The following is an 18,588-nucleotide window of genomic DNA, read 5'->3' as shown; positions in this document are numbered from 1 at the left end:
GGACTTCACGTGTAAGCGTCCATTTTCGAGCATTTCGCAGTTATATTTTGCAACGTTATCCACCATACAGCACTGTGTTTAGCCACAATCCATCTGTCCGCCCACTAGCGTCCTTCATCAAAGGGAGGCTACTCTAGTTCATGACGACATGTTTGTTTTGAGTTTTGTAACGTAACTGAATGCAGTCAAATTCCCCAGTCAGGTGCAAAATGGAACAAGCTCCAACTGTTTTCAGTTCGGGAAAGACACCCAAGACACAGATGCCGATCAGCATAACAGCTTAGATATGCCAACTGTCACCGCTTTCTTCCTTCATGTCTCAATTTCAATATTGTCTACACAGTCCCCAGCTAGATATCGAGGCAACAAATCCTGATGGCGTCCCCGTGTTGGACAATGACTTTCCGGATCTTTCACCCTAATATAAACAAAGCTTATACTAGATGTATATTACTTATAGACAGGGGTGTAGCCTGTCTCGCCTTCTCTGAACCACTTTTTCTTTCCCTTCCACCCAGTCTGCAATGGCAAAGCCTAGCACGAAGCAAGTCGAAATTTCTTCAAGTTCAGTCCCTTTTTCATTCTTTTCAAATTAAATGGAATAGTTTGCTTACTTTAAAGCATAACATATTCAAAGACCAAGCAAATGTCGACCAAAACTAATTGTGTATGTGTATCCGATAATAAGATCCAACGTGTTTAGAAATATGGTAAATGTAGACCTTCATTCATTTCATTTCATCTGTTATCTCTATACTGAGAACCACATGCGACTTTCTATGACTTGACTCTTGTCTAGTGATAACGTTACAGAGGTCCTTCAATGGACCCGGTGTACTATATAAGTTGTTCACTGGTCATTCGGGAGCCATGGGCTCGTGTACCCTCGAGGTTTGTTTATGTTCCCCTCGCCCTTATGTTCCCGGCTCGAGGAACATAAACAAACCTCGAGGATACATGAGTCCATGGCCCCCGAGGGACCAGTGAACAACTTATATAGTGCACCGGGTCCATTGAAGGACATCTATGTTCGTACCGAACACCTGAATTTTGATTTTAAACTGTTTGAAGCACTTCTGTTGAATGTGAGGCGAAATGCCATTTTGCAGACGACATAATGTAAAAATATTTAGAGTTATCTCCCTTCCATCGATTTTCATCGGTAATTTCCGTGCTTCATGCGTGATTCAATGTTATTCGAGACAAAGAAGTACTACCATGAAGCACCAGAAGAGTTCGGAATTCCTAGCGGTGTACATTGAAAAAAATAATACATCGCCTGTAAACGGGGTACATTGAAAATAGCAGAATAGCGCTTAGCCAATCAGAAAGCGAGATTCATGTGTGAGGTAAGATAAATAGTGATGGCGTTCTCATTGAAATGGAGCCCGGCTCAGTCCATTCGTAACTACTCGTGTCATTCCGGCAAGCAGGTCACGGAAAGAGACGAGTAGTTACGAATGCGGCTGAGTCCTCACAAAAGAGTGACGTCACAGGTGTTACACGTCACACATGTTTCGTGACGTCACAATCACGACAAAGCTGTCGCCTTGTGTGCTGCTAACTTGTCACGCTCTTCGAGTTTTCCTTAGTTTAGATCATCAAAATGCCCCCAAACTGGATTCTACCAGCTCATACGAGGTAAGATCGTCTACTTTGTTGGAGAGATTTAGATAAGTCACTGGTTAAAGCAATAACTCAAACCGATGATACGGAGTCAATTCCCCATAATGGTAGCAACAGGAGAAGAATATTCTGAGTGCCAAACCAATGTTTAAATATTGCTAAAAGCGACATGGAAATGCCTCTCTTTCTCAACTCTTGCCTGACGGTTGTGTAAAATAAGATCCTTTGATTGCAAGTATTATTTATGTCTAGCAAACGTATTGCTAGATTAATCACGATTGTGCACAGAATATCAACTCGATACAATGAAGTCTGCCATTATGTCATTATGTCCTGCTCGGTAAAATAAAGCATCCACTTACAAACGAAATTTGAACAACATATACCAGACGTTAGAAGGTTGAAAACAGTCTCCTGAACATAATACAAAGTTGAAACTATTGCCGTTAAAAAATAACTTCCGTCAACTATTAAAGCCTGGAACCATCTCCCACCAACGTTAAGAAATTGTGATTCCATGTCGTCATTTAATAGAGATATTAAAACAATGCGTAATAGTGCCCCATCATACTTTTCATCTGGTATACTAAAGTGTAACTAAATATTTTACACATACGGTTAAGATACAATGTACGAACGCTCAGTATAGAATCAACATTATTACAGATCCATCATGTTCTTGTGGATGTATTTGTGAAAACGGATATCATTACTTCTTGGATTGTCCCCATTACTAAACACACAGAGAAACTTTGTTAGCTAGCATAAGTGATATTTTACAAAATAGATGTTTACTTGGTATATGTCGTATTTTACATAGCAATGCAGACCTCTCAAGTGAAGAAAATATGTATATCTTCAAACATGTCCATCATTACATCGATCCAACTAAACACAAACACTCAAACACAAGACCTCTCGTGTATATTTTCACTGTTTCTCATGTAAATATATTTGTCGTAAATATTGGGAGAGGGCGTCATTAAGTTGGATAACCCGTGCCCAATCCTTTTCTTCAATGAATAAAATATGTTTATCCAAAAACATAAATAAATAAAAGTAAAAAAAAATCATAAAAAACAGTACCAAAACATAAACATGTCACAAGTCAAAACTGGAAGTGGCCTTTCATTTGCCCGACAGTTTGGCATGAAAATATCAGTTACAACTCTTCATTCACAGCTGCTTTATTGGTACAACATCACTGTAACCGAAAAGACATGAAACCTATTTCATTAAACTTGCTTTGTTTCAGTACTACGACCATCTCTTCTGCTAACGTCACTTCCTGCGTTTCGTTTCGTGGTGAGTACATTACACGATCGATGGTTATAAAGATCTATGCATCTGACTTTAATGTTGGATACCTCCATGTACATGTTTAAAGTACTGAACGGAAACTGACTAATATCCGTCCCTAAAGGCAAAACATTCCCTATCCGAAACATGTTGTTAATGTGGAAATAATTTATATTTCAGACGTCACGTGGTTTTGCCAAGGAAAGATATGTGGTATCACGCTCACCATAGCAGCGGGAATTGGTAGGCTTATTTTCTCCTCGTTCTCCTGAATAGCTTCAGTTATTTATCAGTGAATGTATGTGCTTCTGTATTTCACAATGTTCCCCATGGTGTGTATAAGATATTGCATACGTGAATATATCAACATACATGCATAATTCATAAATGGCTTATTTCATTATTGTATATAGGTACCATCATGTGTTTCATAGTACGCTACCCATTGGTGTTTCACCTGCTATCTGCTGCTGGCAGTAACACATTCTTCAATCTTCTGTTTCAGTTGTAGTAGTCACGGTCTACTACATGTGGAAGACTTTCACTAGGACACAGAAACAAAGATGGCAGACAACTGGGCGTCGTCTTTCTCGTTCCCAGGACGCCGAGATGGGAAAAATAGACATTCCCGATATCCTGGAACAGAACGTCCACCAACCCAAACCCCAGGCCTTGATTTCTGAGAAACTGGACCTGGAACAGGAACTGAAGTTCGATCCTGAATATTGTCTGGACAGTGGTGTGAGCTGGAGCGACGTGGTTGGGGACATGGCAGGGATGGAGGCAGAGGTAGCCCCAGAGTTTCAGTTGTTTGAGGAGGTGGACGAGGAGAATGCCCGTGTCACTGTGTGGGGACTGGAGGTGATTGAGGAGGAGGCGGAGGAGGAGTAGATGTGTGTTTGTATTGTACATAGCTGTAAATAAGGAAAAGGACAATAATTTTGTACATTGGTGTAGTTTAAAATCAGTCTTGCATTATTGAGTCTGTATATATTTTGTTTTCAATTATATAAATCACCAAAAACAGTTTCCTGTGTTGTTTCATTGGTACCAATGGTATATTGGTGGCAGGACTGGTTACTGTCTGAAAAGTTGTGGTTCGTGGTGCAGAGTTGCGTCCCTTTGGTGAACATGTTTTCAAAAGTCAGCACCATACGCGTGTTGGCGGATTATGCCAGGGGTAGACACATGGGACATGCAGCATAACGGGTTTCTAACTCGCAACAAGTCGTACAGTTGAAAGTTGCCGTTGTCTGTTGTCTGTTGTCTATGAAAATGTTTTAGAGGTGTTTTGGGGGCGATCAATGTCCACAGTTATGGTCATTGGACATTCCAGAACAGAGTATGTACTGAACAGACACTTGAATTCTGTACACGCAGCTTTGACTGCGCCAGGTTGAATGAAAGCATTTAGGATATACATGGAATGCTATAGTGATAATTTAAGCGTACAGTAATTCTAAAACGATCTATCGTTAGATGCACCCTCTTCGGGTCACTGTGACCTTTGTGAAAGGAATATGAAACATTTCAAATATATTTACATGCAAAGTGAATTTTGAAACATATGACCAGGCAGAGTTGAATGATTACATGTCTGGGCCTCCTTTCTTAAAGCACTAAGGTGATCGTTAGTCACCAAGGTAACCCTGGTGCGATGTTAAAAACTGGGAGTTAAGGTTAACCTTAAAAAAGGATGCATCATGAATGGAGCCCCTTGGTAATATAACTGGAATCGCGAGAAAAGGGGCAAGCTTTGTTTACAACATGAACCAAAGGCAGATCAGGATATCAACCATGCACAATTTGGCCTGAACAAAAGCACTTTCTCCACAGCGGAGGCAGCGTGTGCAGGTGCTGGTGATGTTGCTGCTGTTACTGCTGCAGCTGCTTCAATCACATGGCTCCTATGACATCCATTTCATAATAACTTACACGGAATGGACGAGACGCAGTATGTATCTCTAGTGTGCCAGGTTATATATATAAATATAGTCTATCAGTTCAAATCCTGTGATGGTTGAGTTTATCATGTAACTTAGTACCGCCTCTATACTCCCATCTAAATCCAAAAAAAAGACGTTGTGACTATCTCAGTCTGCAGCATCCACGCATTTAGTGGAATGTTATCTGAAGACTGCACGTGTGGAACTTGTAATGAAACATTATGATAGAAATGATAGAAAAGTTTAAAATATATTTCAGCTAACCTTGCCTATATGTTTGTATTTGGCCAAGATATAGAAATAAAGTACTTGTTTTATCCCAAAATTACTTAATTTGGAAAAGGTTGACTTTGGGATTTCACGCTATTGCACTTAGCTTGATGAAAAGCTAGTATCCTAACCGACGTAAGGTTAACAAACAGACCATCCACCCGCCTCTTACAACAGTGTTGCGTTGAAATGAATACAGTTATTTCTGAACCGGTTTCGATGAAGTCACTCGTGATTTACCGAATCGGCGGAGAAGTCATCCATACGATTATATTCAGTATCTGTTTTGGAAGGATATTAGTGAAGTTCAGCCTGTTAGAAATTCCATCAGTATGCGTGGTTGTCTTTCCCATGTCAAACTCCTCCAAGTGAGCGAGTTGCGCTACGCCGCTTTTAGCAATACGTCAGCAATATCACGTTTGTAAGATAGCTTAGTGGGTAAAGCGGTCGTTCGTCTCGCCGTAGACCAGGGTTCGATTCCCCACATGGGTATAATGAGGGAAACCCATTCCTGGTGTCTCCTGCCATAATATTGCTGGAATAGTCCTATAAGCAGCGTAAAAATAAACTCACTGACATATGTGACCTGACATTAACTAGATGGAACTAGTGAGGTGTTGACAGTTTAACCAATATGTCGGTATACATGTACCTTCATATTTGTCTCCCATACTCTTTCTGCTATATATCCACGGTCAATTGACGGTGTCAGCCATTTCAGTCCTCTGTGCACAATTGCATTCTGCATCTGCTAGTAGAAGGTTCGAATCTTACATTTGATTAATGATAATTATATATTAATCAAATGTAAGATATATATATGCAATTGTGCAATTGTGCACAGAGGACATTAATCAAATGTAAATCAGTACAAGACCCGTATACTAGTCAGCCATAAAGACCCCCAAACAAATATATCCAAGAAAGCACAGGCAAGTCTAGAATATATGTGGCAAGCAAGTAAATATCGAAAGTCACTGGGCTCCTTTTTATTATAGTTTATCATTATTACTTTAAATAAATATATGTTCATATAGATGAACCAAATGTTAGTGTGTCTGTTTGCGTAATTGTAGCGAACTTTTACGTCCACATTCCTTACGTCCTGTCATTACACCCATATATTTTCACAAACACATGAAACGTGAAAATATATAATTCTAACAGAAACAAATAGTTCTGTTAATACTCAAGAGGCCATAGTGATCAAAATATGAAGAATATCTAGACTTGCTAGGGTATTTTTATTGCAGATAGTGTTGATCAGAAGGGTTTGATAAAACTGAAATACTGATCACACTTTTCTGGATTATCAGGGCAAGGTCTGACTTATCTCCCCTGACTAAGGCTAAAAAAGTTCCAGTCTTTCATTGCTGTACGAGGTTTCAAGGTCGTGAATTGGTTAAATTCTACTACAGACTGATAGATACTAAGCATGTAATACTGTACAAAGATGATATCATATAAAGTATACGTATGCGCGCTCATGTTCGCGCACACACGCACACGCACGCACACACGCACACACGCACACACGCACACATCAGTCTGTTTAATTTGAGTCAACAAACATTCACGCGTAAAACAAATTCTGGTCTAGACTCCAGCCTTGGGTAGTAGGTCAGATGACCACATCGGTTCTCGTTAAAACGTACGTATACTGCAGGCAATGTAACGTCCATCTGGCTGAGCATGCGTCTGTGTTTAGATAGCGGGACCAACGATAGTTGGTTGGCTGACCATCGCCCCAGGAGACCCACTCAGCACACTGGGGGGTCCGGCTGTGCGTCGTATAAATAAAGATGCCACTTGGAAAGTGGAGGTGCTTATATTTAGAGTTTCCCTGCGTTGACAGAATACAATAATTATCATGTCCGCTGAGACAGAATTATCAGGTTGTTCTTTACATCTTGATTTGTGTGATGTTAGTGGAAATTTATATTTCACTAGTAATGTTCACTAGTTGAACAACAGAGTAAGGTTGCCTGAATGTAGTTGCCATAGAAAAGTGCTGCAACGCCAACATCACAAAATGCATATCGACCTCATGTCAATGACGGCATAATGAAACCAGATTTCAACTCTGCAAGGTCTTTTGTGTTGATAGTAGTGATTGTCAGTGGACATATTTTCAAGGAGGCTTCCAAATTACTTGAGCACAGACTGAACGCGGTGTAACCATAAATGTATTAAATAACAATTTAACACTAGCATCGTGGCCCCAACTTTTTCCACTTCGCGTCTACATTACTTGTTGTTGCTGCTGCTGCTGCTGCTGCTGCTGCTGATGATGATGATGATGATGATGATTTGACGAGTGCTTCCAGTAGGCCCCATTCAACAATGAACTTTGCCATAAAAATTATCAGTCTTTTAAAATTCATACCCTGGCATTCGATTATTCAATCTGCCAGGAACAATCGTTAGAGTAGTTTTAGGATCCTGGCCCGTTCATCCCACAGAGCTGATGGTAATCCAACGATGTGGTTATTAAGATTTCCAGATGGAGACTGTTGAGCATCACAGGCAAAACGTCCATCACTAATTTATTATGGATAATCTTGTTGCGCCACAAGTGTTGATTACCAGCATAGCGCTGAAACCCGAACAACGCCGGCAAGACGGGCCACAGTTATGTAGGGTACACAGGGTTCATGTCATGAATTCTAGGCCGTCAGAGGAACCACACTGAGCTATATACTCATGTAATACTGCTGAAATCAGTGTGAGAAATAGTTTCCAAATTTTGCTAGCCAGTCAGGTATACTGTGCCTGAAAGTCTGTAAAGTAATTCACTAGCCCGAAATTTGAATATAGAAATTAAGCAACAGATTTGATAAAAAAAATAAATAATAACTGACCCGACTGGATTTTTACTAGCCACGGAGTAGTGGGACCGTGGCTATTTCGCACACTGGGTGATACACACCTCGCTCAGTCGAAGGAACAGAGGAAAATGCTTGGAAAATGAGGGATGTCTTATAGAAAGAAGTCAGCTTGTAACGCGTCGCTTAATTTAATATATGATTGATGTTCTTTATTGTGATGAGTTCACCTGTCATACATCCATGTTTTTCGATTGCCAAATATTTTCAAAAGCCTACAATAAATGGTTGATATTAGAACAAAGCGTAGTCTCTGGGAAAATACATCTCAGAGAGACACAGGGTTATATTTTCTTGTAGTTTAGACGTGTCGTAGGAAACCATTGTATATAAACACAAATACTTGTGTACTCGGCTTTATAGTTTATGTGTGGGCGCTTGTAATAAATGTTTGTCAGAGTACCTTTGAATGAATTTACCGACATTCGATCCGTTCAGGATAGGTATTAACTTTGGAATATGAAATGAACAATCTCTCCTCAATATATTTTCTTCTTAACTTGGCATTTAAACTGTAACAGTAGACGTGAATTAATATCTACACGTTTCTTACAAGGTAAAAATCTAGATCTGTCAACTGCAGATGTTTTTTCGGAGTCTTCGAGCATTATTGCTTCATTGTCTTTATGGGTGTCTCCGTATCTTGCATATAACGAGTAGTAGTAAGTAGTAAGACTTAGTACAACCAGCTCATAGAAGCGTACCACTAAAACCATGACACACGACTCTGGTTCAAACTCTGTTTGATGAAGGTAACTTGACCTCAGTAAAGCTTCTGAAAGGTTTGAGGGTAGACATGTGGAGGACGTTTCCAGATTTGACGCACCAGTGGCAACAGTGATGTCCGATGGACTTGTGCCACATGTTTGTTCAAGTTGATAACTAACTTGCCTTTGCGTGTGTTGTGCTGGGCGCCACAAATGCCTCAGTGTGATACAATTACCTCTTCAAGAACAACTGGTGTCATCAGTCTTTTTAGAGTAATACAGTGAAAGCTGGGAAAACCGGCACCTGTCCAATCCGGCAAGTTGTCAACAATGGCGTAAAAGCTCAGTCCCGTTCGTGGCTTGTACATTTATCATCAGCTTTACAATCCGGTAGATTGTTTGAAGGGGATTATTTCTACAGTCCCAGTGAGTGCCGGTTTAGACAGCTTCCACTGTACATGCCCATACTCATGCCCATATGTTCGGCTAGGTAGCTTAGTGGTTAGAGCGTTCACTCTTCACGCCGAACACCCGGGTTCTATTGCCAGACTAGGTACATTGTGTGAAGCCCATTTCTGGTGTAAACCGCCGTGATATTGCTAAAAGTGGCGTAAAACTAAGCTCACTCACTCGCTCACTCACTCACTCACCCATACTTGGTAGAAACTGTTAGGAGAACTCCATCTTATAGATTTTTGGGGGTTTTTATGAATTAGGGAACTTTTTTCACCTTTCTTCAAATTAGAAGATCACCAGTTTTATCGACCACAAAGAGTCGTGGTTCAAAAACAATTTAACAGCCCACAAATTCTCTTCTCACTGAATACAGATAGTTCTGTCCCTCAGATCTATGCGTATATGCAGCAGACAGGTTGCCTATTATTACATCTGTAGACCATCGAAGAAATAACTCGTCCAGGTGGTGAAGACGTGTCAGGCTGGAGAAAGAGAGTACGCATAGTTTACCTTCGGTACCATGGCAACCGTTCTTGCACTCAGTACGTGGCTCCTGAGGAGGTGGTTCGTGGAAACCTAATCTTATCAATTGCTGCCCCTGTTGTTTTATGACCTGTGATTTGAGCTACGTCACCTTTATTCGATTTTGATAAACGTATGTAGGGCATTTGAATTATACGACACAAAGTGATAGGTTTATTATGTAAAATCTGTTACTTGTTAAGGAATGTGGCACCCCTGTGGAGACCCCAACAGTAGTGTAGAGGGATGCTCTTCAGTTCTTTGACCTTCAAATATGTCTTTCTAGCGATAATAATATCCCTCGTCTGTTGGAGTATAGGTGGCGCGTTTTCCATCGTGCCTAGAACCTAACGTAGAGCAAGTGAGTTGAATCTTCCAGGGTCGGGTTGTCACAACGTATTCCGCAGTCAGGAATGGTAAGTGGGAGATTACTTCACTGCATATATAATTTCCATTCCAAAATTATGTCAGATCCGCAAAGCAAAATATATTTAAACTTTTAGTCATTACAATTAGCTTTAGGTGTTTTACAAGGGTATTACAGATTATATTTATTGAAATTCGATCGTCGATAATGATTAATGAGGCTGACGTCTGCTCCCTATTGTTCACGTCTGCTGCTTATTCTCATCTGCTTCCATCCATAACATGAACGTCTGTTCTTACCATCAAGGTGTTAAACATTCGGTACTACTGCCTTCCCAATTATCTTGTTCACTTAGGTATGCTTTTGACGTGATGGAACCACCCTCTCGCCATCTAAAGTTACCGAAGCATTACCGGGAATATTTTCATAGACCATCGCATATGGTTCGTGCATTAATACTGAACATTTGTTTCAAATATGCCTCACCCCATTGCCTTATATCTATCGTGGAGTGACCAAATTCTCATTTTCACATACGTGAGGTCCAGATCAGGTCGGTTTTGAAGACCGCGTTATCATTCAACCGTCAGTTTCAAATAAGGAAACGTATATTGCATCATCAGCAGGTTTTCAATCTCCAGGTATGTCGGTTTTATATCTTGATCATGTCTGGCGTATTTTATCGTGGATTATTTTTACTCGAATCTATTGCACTGATTCACCGATGCTGTATTTCTGCATCATCCGATTCACGTATTACATATCATACTGAGATTAATTATAGATATGTAATTAAATATTTGTTCAGGATAAGAATGGCTTTCGTCAAGTTTGTGTTAATGCTTAATTTTACACCACAGTCCTATAAATTACTAAGATGTTTACGAAACCAGCTGTACTATTGTTTAAAATGAAAGAGAAAAATATGACGGGGCGTTCACAATTAAGAAACACCTTATGCCTTATGTTGTAACCTATTTCAGTTAGATACATATCTAATTAATTATTGCTTTATCGCTCGTTAGTGTTTACAGGCGTGTTTATTGAAAATTGATCACCGAAAAATGATCAGTTACATTTGACGTCTGCTGCGGACTGCTCTCGTCTGCTTTCAAACATATCGCAATCTTCTGCTCTCTCGTTAAGTTTGATGTCAGTATTATGTAGTAGTGACATTTCCATATCGTAGTGCCATTGCGTGGAAAACAAAGTAAATAGATAGAATCTATAGAAATAGATTCTCAGACCATGTGTCGCCACTGCATGTTTAACCCCCTGGATGCCGAGTTTTTTTTTCAAGCGCACATTTTCGTAAGGTTTGAAAAGTGAACGTTTTGCGAGATTTGCGCTCGCGTGGTACTGGATCTGCGTACGGCTATAAAATTGCACAGAAATGTAGAATATTTAATTTCCCATCAGTTGGTATAAATATATATGCGGCTACCTCAGGGGTCTGAGAAATAGACACTGCTAAAAGTTGTCCAAAACTTTTGTGTGTGTTGAAAAACAGTAAATTTCTCCGTTTTTTATCGTGCACCAATAAAAGCACTCTGCTACGGTTTTTTTAATTTGGCATCTTTGCGGAAAGTGTGAGCGAAGAAAATACTGCTTGATATCTGAACGACATAAGTGTATATGAAATGGATGTATGTACTAATGCATAACGTCATAATCACAAAATCAAAAATGACCCGCAATAAATGTAAAAAATCGATTTTCTACCATGACGTCAAACGTCGACACAGTATTCATGCACGTATAAAGATAAGGGGGCATAATTCAGCTATGGTTTACATTAGGTCAATGTAACTCCGATCACATGGAGAGAATTTGCTGTGGATACCGACAGTATATTTTCGTGATGTTTTGTTCACAGAGAACCAAACTATTCCAATACAAAGTTCCCCAATGTGAGAGGATACCTTTTGGTAGTTTCACAATTTGTAAGATAAGATGACAGTGTACTACATCAAAAAGCAGGTAATAGCGATTTGGATGTCCCTATCCGATACATATTTTAGTTCTTAGATTCCCATAGTCTCCTGTTTGTGTAGATGTATTTTTATTAATTTTGCATCATTATTAACGAAGTAACAGCCACAATTTCAAATGTAATGAAATAACTGAAAATACTGCGACATTTTAGTTGACGTCACGGCATGTTTCGTGCATTTTGTGACGTCGGAAAAAGACAACTCTGGTTGCTGATTAGTATATATCTAACCTAATTTCCACTCAATCTCGGCTTCTGTGTCAGAATTCAACACCTTTTAGACAAAATATAAAATGAATGGTTTTATCACTGAAATAGTGTCCTGAACATATCAACAATTACGGTTCTCCTACATATCTTATTGTGAGCAACACGCACACCTGCCTAGCATCAATTTAGCATAAATGAAAATTCCACAATACCTGATTATTCATTGAATATTCATTTAGGAAATAGACTTTTCTTCTCATGATTATGAAATCAATTCCATCGTAAGTATACAAAGATATCGCTTTTTCAGTACAGAAGTATTAGGATATGGACGTAAGGTTTGTCCAAATTAAGACATGACCTGGTTTATATAGTTTTAACAATTTTCGTATAAATATTGTTTGAGTTAGATATTCTGCCATCAGATATATTTTAATCGAATTTGAATTGACATTATTATCGAGAAAAATGATAATGAATCATGAAATGTTTTTGACAAACTCGCACCTGGTCAATTAATATTCATAATTGTTTTGTCTATAAAAACGACACAAACCAATACAATGAACAAGACAATTCCTTTAAATAGTAGTATGTGCGCCCCTACATTTCATAAAATGTGCAAATCATTTTCCTTAATATTATCCATTTTACTTATAAGTTGGAAATAAATCGCTGTTTATTAACCTGTTCATATGAAACTGCAATATTTGTCCCAACGCATTGAATATTGCACATCACGGGAACTAAAGCACATGTTGCAGTAAAGGCTACGTGTGATCTTCCAACACTTGTGTAGAGGCTTAAAATGTGGTATAGTTCACTTACTGAGTCAATTTCCCATGTAAGTATTATTCAAACAATCAAAAGCTTTCAAAGAATAAAGACGCATACCTTATATCCACATATGATATGGTGTTGAACATGGATATATGTAGATAATGAAATCAGTTTCGTGAAAAAATATCTGAACGATATGCAAAATATACATCACAATACTGAAAATGCAATCGGAATGGTATGGGCATTGTGTTTACTCTTGTTCAACCGACCTTCACCTCAAGAAATTGCCTAATATGTGCAACAATGTTGACGTGTGACATCACTACCGATGACCGATTTCTTTCAAAATGGCGGCTTCGCTGAGAAGGGTACACAGGAATTTGCGAGGACTTTTTGCTTGATTCAGGGATCTTTTGTATATAAATGTGACATGTAAGTAATCAGAGTTATTCTGACTATCTGTGTATTGTTATATGTTTTTGTCGTTTACATTGTAAATGACGGAAGAAGCCAGAAATGCAGATAAGTACCGTTGTCGTTCTGCGTGATTTTGCGTCAGTCATGGCGTCACGCTGCACTAAAAGTTTTACAGTTTCTCATGAATTACCAAATGCCTTCATTGCATCTGTTTTCAGTTTGCTTTTTCTTGCTACGATACTCTTCCCTCGAATATACTAAAAGTATTGAGCCATTGTAAGCAATGATTAGACATCTGGATGTTGGAAAATTTCCGAAAATGCTACGCAGTGTAAAATTGGAATTTTTCTTTGTTTACAGTTCAGTCAAGCGCAGTCTTTCGAGCACAGCGTTCGTTTTCTTACAAAGTATATTTCGTTTCGTTTTGTCTAGACAGTTGGTATTGGTGACAAAGACCTTTTGTAATTTGATTCTAAGATGCTTGTATAATTCAATGATGCATTTGTCGCAGCTAACTATGAAGAATACATGATGCAATAGGCGTCTCAATACCGGCCTTCTCGAAACGTGATTTTGTAAACACTATCCAATATGGCGGAAAGCGCACTTCGGCGTTCGTGTAAGTGTATTTTCGAAAACATCCCAACCGATTCTAGGTACATCGGTGACGTTTCAGAATTATCATTACTGGTTACATGAAAACTTAATATCAGTGATCATTAATATGCTATTTTTGAAATTCATCACTCCCAGTAATTATCCGATTTTCACATTTCAAAAGATACTGCAAATAACGCTGTGAATCTCGATTTTGTACAGTTTGAAAAATGGCGACATTTACGATGAAGCCTATTTTGAAAGACGATTTTAAGCACTTTAGCTTGGTCTGAGATAATAGTGGATGGTATCAAGAAACTGGGAATTCCCCGCAGAATTCAAAACTGTGAAGTATTTATATATGCGTGGTATATTTAGAATTTTATCGGACTTCCAAGTGAGGTATGTAGAGGAAGGACATATATGTCCCTGTGGCATCCAGGGGGTTAAGTGCCAATGCCACTTTCATCACCTCATAACACTCAACCTCCCCAATAACAGACACATAGTATGTGAGGGATCTCTCACTGCCGAAAGTAACAGGCCAACATGAAAGTATGCTGGCCATCCGCCTTTCATCACAGAGATACAAGATACCCTTCATACCTCATTGAGGCCCTGTCAGGGATGGTCAGTTTATGATGAGTAACTTGATTTTTACTATTAAATCTGGAGTACAGCAATTTTGGCCAACCAAGGTAAATCGTTATCCGTCGCTTTAGTCCGTATTATCGTGACTACCTGGGCCTTGTGTGAGATGAATGGTCAACGGGATATCATGGCCGTGATTGAAGAACGAGAGGTATATCAGGTTAGCTATGTACCTTACAGGTAAACGGCCACTATGTAGCGATAGACCAACACTAAATCTGTGAGGTTTCAAAGAATAATCAATTCCTTTTAAACTGAAATATAAAGTGAAACGGAGCTCTAATGAGAAGGGAAATTCAGATGAAACCTGAGGAAATCTATACGTACTTTATTTTAATATCAGTCGTGTGTTGTCTGACCATTGTTTTTTTTCTGTAATTGATACCCATGTGATGGCCAGTATACACATCTGTATCATTAACGTATTACAAATGTTGTTTATGTAGTTTGTAACATATTGCAACTGTTTCCACATGGACCGTTTGCGGTCAATATCCCGTATCTTCTCCATACTGGAAAAAATGTTGATTTTCTTAAATATTTTGCATTGGTGAGATCTCTTCAGAATGAGACAACCACTAATTTATACATTCAAATTTGTGCTTTTCAAAATCCATTCCTGTTTTTATTTTCTCGCGAGACACACGTGCATGGTATGTTCAAAGTGGTTTACATTAATGGAAAGACCATGGCCTAGATTTTCGAAGTTCTCTTAGCGCTAAGATAGTCGTAAGTTACTGTTAACGTATGGCACTTACGACTGTCTTAACACTAAGAGAGCTTCGAAAATCTAAGCATATGACCATAACATAATGGCATGCTTGCTTTTCAGTGTACAATGTAAATAAGTTTTTGACTATCCTTATGTTTTCCTGTGAATCTATCTCACAGTCTCTGACCCACATTATTGTCCCTTCCACACCCCTTTTTGCAATGGAAATCACTAAATGAAGTCTAGATTTTCCTGAGGTTCAAGCGAAACCCCTAGCTCAATATGGGGCTACTATCAGGGAATGGGAGGCCACAGAGGTGATGACAGCAGCACTCTCGTTATAGCCTAATAGAGGGAGCTTGAATATAGGACCATTAACAAGCCTGCCATTTAATCCTTATCTGATGGTCATAGAATGTGATTTGTAAATGATAATGGCCCTAGCACGTGTAGCCCTAAAACAGCTGGTATTAGTTTCTGAATATCCCAGCTCACCTTGCTGCAAGACTGTACTGAATACTGAGCCTATATAAATTCTATCCTTCGAAGAGGCAAGTCTAGATAAGGGACAGTCTAAGGACCCCAGTCCGTTTATTACTTTCAAATACTATCACTGACCTTTTAAGTTTTACCACAGAGGTTTGTGCAAGTCTAGCTCCCAGCTAACTGTGGCTCCATTTTAGTGTAAATGCAGTCAATCCGTATATATTCAAGGACTAAGACTCGAGAGCGTTTGTAGGATTGGTGTACTTGTACCAACTTTGCAGGCGGTAATGTAGACGTTCATCAGTATGAGATCAGTACCCCGTATTAAAAGAGTCGTGAGTGAGGGAGCGAGTTTAGTAAATAGTTTTGTGCAGCTTCTGGCAAATATTTCAACGGGAACACAACCGGAAATGAGCTTCACACATTGTACCAATGTGGGGAATGGAACTCGGGTCTCCGGGGTGAAAAGCGAACACTTTACCCACTAGTCTACCCCAGTGCCCCCAAAGACACGTGACGATCATTACGACGTTATTAGTTAGTGAAAGGGTGAACGGGACTGTAAGACCCTTAATTGTAAATTCCGTGTTTCCTAAGGCGAAAGGCAGTACATTCAGATTGGAAGCAATTACCTTATATATGGAAGATGGTAAAGAAAGAAATATTGTAAGACGGTCGTGGTCGACGTTACTGTTGGTTAATGGAGTTGGTATCTGAACAGATGACTCGGTATTTATACCGTTTTCTTGAATTGTGGTCAACGTGACCAGAATTTTAGATGGGCGATTCGATCAGCACAGTGATTAACTGATTGTCACTGCATTACCTCGGCATGTTTATTGTTAATCTTGACGATCATAGGTTTGTCTGGCCTAAGCAGTTTTCTTGAACTTGAACCAAAATGTGTGATTTTGAACTTAGCAATACTAAAACTTCATTAGTAATTACAAACAAGTGATTGACCTAGCGAGCACCGATCCACGTCATGGAGGTAGGGCGATATTACTTTCAGAACTACCTGATAATAAACTCACTAATTTGTTTACGACATGTTGCCGCGAGAGAAGAAGGGTCAAGGAATGAACGGCGTGTATCTGCACCCTAAGAGTGTCCATTTATATATACAGGCAATCAACAGGTGACAACAGAAAGTAATAATCTGGTCTATAACTTAAAAGCATACTGCTTCACCGTCGACAGGAAAGCACTATTTCCAGTTCTTCTCATTTGATCCTTGTATTTGTTTTGAAAGCCTCTACTGTTAGACACAGCATCTGAAAGAGGCTTTCAGAAAAGCGCTGGCCAACCATATTTGCCCCATTAATTTATCTGCAACCATATGCCCGGTTCATCATGGCTGCTGTTACAGATCCTTGCAATATGATATATAGTGGTGTGAAAAATAGATTCGATAGTCTGCGTGATCTTTGACTGGTTCGCGAACCTTGCACGTAATATTAACAATGCTTTTCCCCGTCCAAAGTCTACCGAGAGAACGCACGGGAACCAGTCTACCTATTTCTCTTTATCTGTACTCAAAGGTGAAAACATATTCGTTATATGTAATAGTTGCCTAGTAACAACTTTCAACCTTTCTACTGAACCACAGACGTGGCCCAGGGGCTTAGATAAATGGTATTTGCAAACATAGACCTCAATTATGGGACATACGAAAATGATTTCAAGTCTGTTTTTGCTCGCAATCACTTTCTCCTTGTACAAAACACAAAGTCCAATAATAATATTATGAATACTTACAGTTTACAATTTATATCAAGCGGTAACCTGAATGGCCATGCCAAAAAAACCAAAGATCTTCCTTTCGTTTAGCTTAGGTTTGTTTTATCCTGCTGTATCCAACATATGTTACACTATGAGTTACTCGGTGAATCAGTAGTATCCGTGATTCTTTGTCGATGCATAAGGATATATTTTTTTTAAATTACTAAAGTGACTATCACTATCACTATCACTGAATCGTGAGTAAGACTAACACGGTTCATCTGTGCCAGATCCGACCATTCCACTTCTCAACATCCACTCTGGCCAATATATATTGCCAATGACCTCCCAGCTGATCTGACAACAGTGTCTACCCATGAAGATCCTGGTTTGAATTGATCTTCAGTAACCCATGCTTGTCGTAAAATGCGACTAAGGGGATCCGGTGGTCATCGCATCCAAATGTGGAGATAGATGCTCATGCTGTTGATCACTGGATTGTCAGATCCAGGCTCGATTATTTAATGATCGCCGCCATACAGCTGGAATATTGCCGAGTGAGCGTTGAACTAAACTCAGTCACTCACGCCAACAGTGTCTGACTTGTTTGGATGGGTAAGAACAGGTTTTACGCCGCCACCGGCGACGAGGCAACAATTAAACAAGACCAACCCAACAACCACAACCACTACCTCTTACAATCATAGATCAATATGAAGGTCTTATATTTGCCAATTTATAAACTCTTGATCTCGACTTTCCAGAGACGCTGACCACTCATAATAATAAACAGACATAAATCTATCAACAACAAAACTTTATTTTCCAATATGAAACCATAGTCCTGCGCCATATGTTAATAACTGATTACGAGAAGCCCGGGGAAGTGTAGATCCAGGTTTCGTTTTTTGGATTCCGTGGTCCTTGAGAAACGCAAAA

The 18,588-nt window shown here is 39.3% G+C and overlaps 2 protein-coding genes across 2 annotated transcripts in view; both read left to right on the top strand.

Moving 5' to 3' along the window:
- Nucleotides 1-1,606: 1,606 nt before the first annotated feature.
- LOC137283874 (uncharacterized) lies at nucleotides 1,607-3,816 on the top strand. The gene is made up of 4 exons (XM_067815552.1): nucleotides 1,607-1,641; nucleotides 2,882-2,931; nucleotides 3,106-3,168; nucleotides 3,431-3,816. The coding sequence occupies exons 1-4, from the start codon at nucleotides 1,607-1,609 to the stop codon at nucleotides 3,814-3,816; spliced, it is 534 nt and encodes a 177-aa protein (XP_067671653.1).
- A 6,216-nt stretch (nucleotides 3,817-10,032) lies between these two features.
- Nucleotides 10,033-18,588, top strand: part of LOC137284575 (synaptopodin-2-like) — a 60,727-nt gene continuing 52,171 nt past the window's right edge. The window contains exon 1 of the mRNA XM_067816424.1: nucleotides 10,033-10,127. The gene's annotated coding sequence lies outside the window, so the exon portion shown is untranslated. The remainder of the gene's footprint in view (nucleotides 10,128-18,588) is intronic.

The sequence above is a fragment of the Haliotis asinina genome, chromosome 5 (genome assembly GCF_037392515.1).
Source record: "Haliotis asinina isolate JCU_RB_2024 chromosome 5, JCU_Hal_asi_v2, whole genome shotgun sequence".
Taxonomy (NCBI): Eukaryota; Metazoa; Mollusca; class Gastropoda; order Lepetellida; family Haliotidae; genus Haliotis; species Haliotis asinina.
The sequence above is the reverse complement of the archived record's forward strand: the minus strand, read 5'-3'. Positions and strand labels throughout refer to the sequence as shown.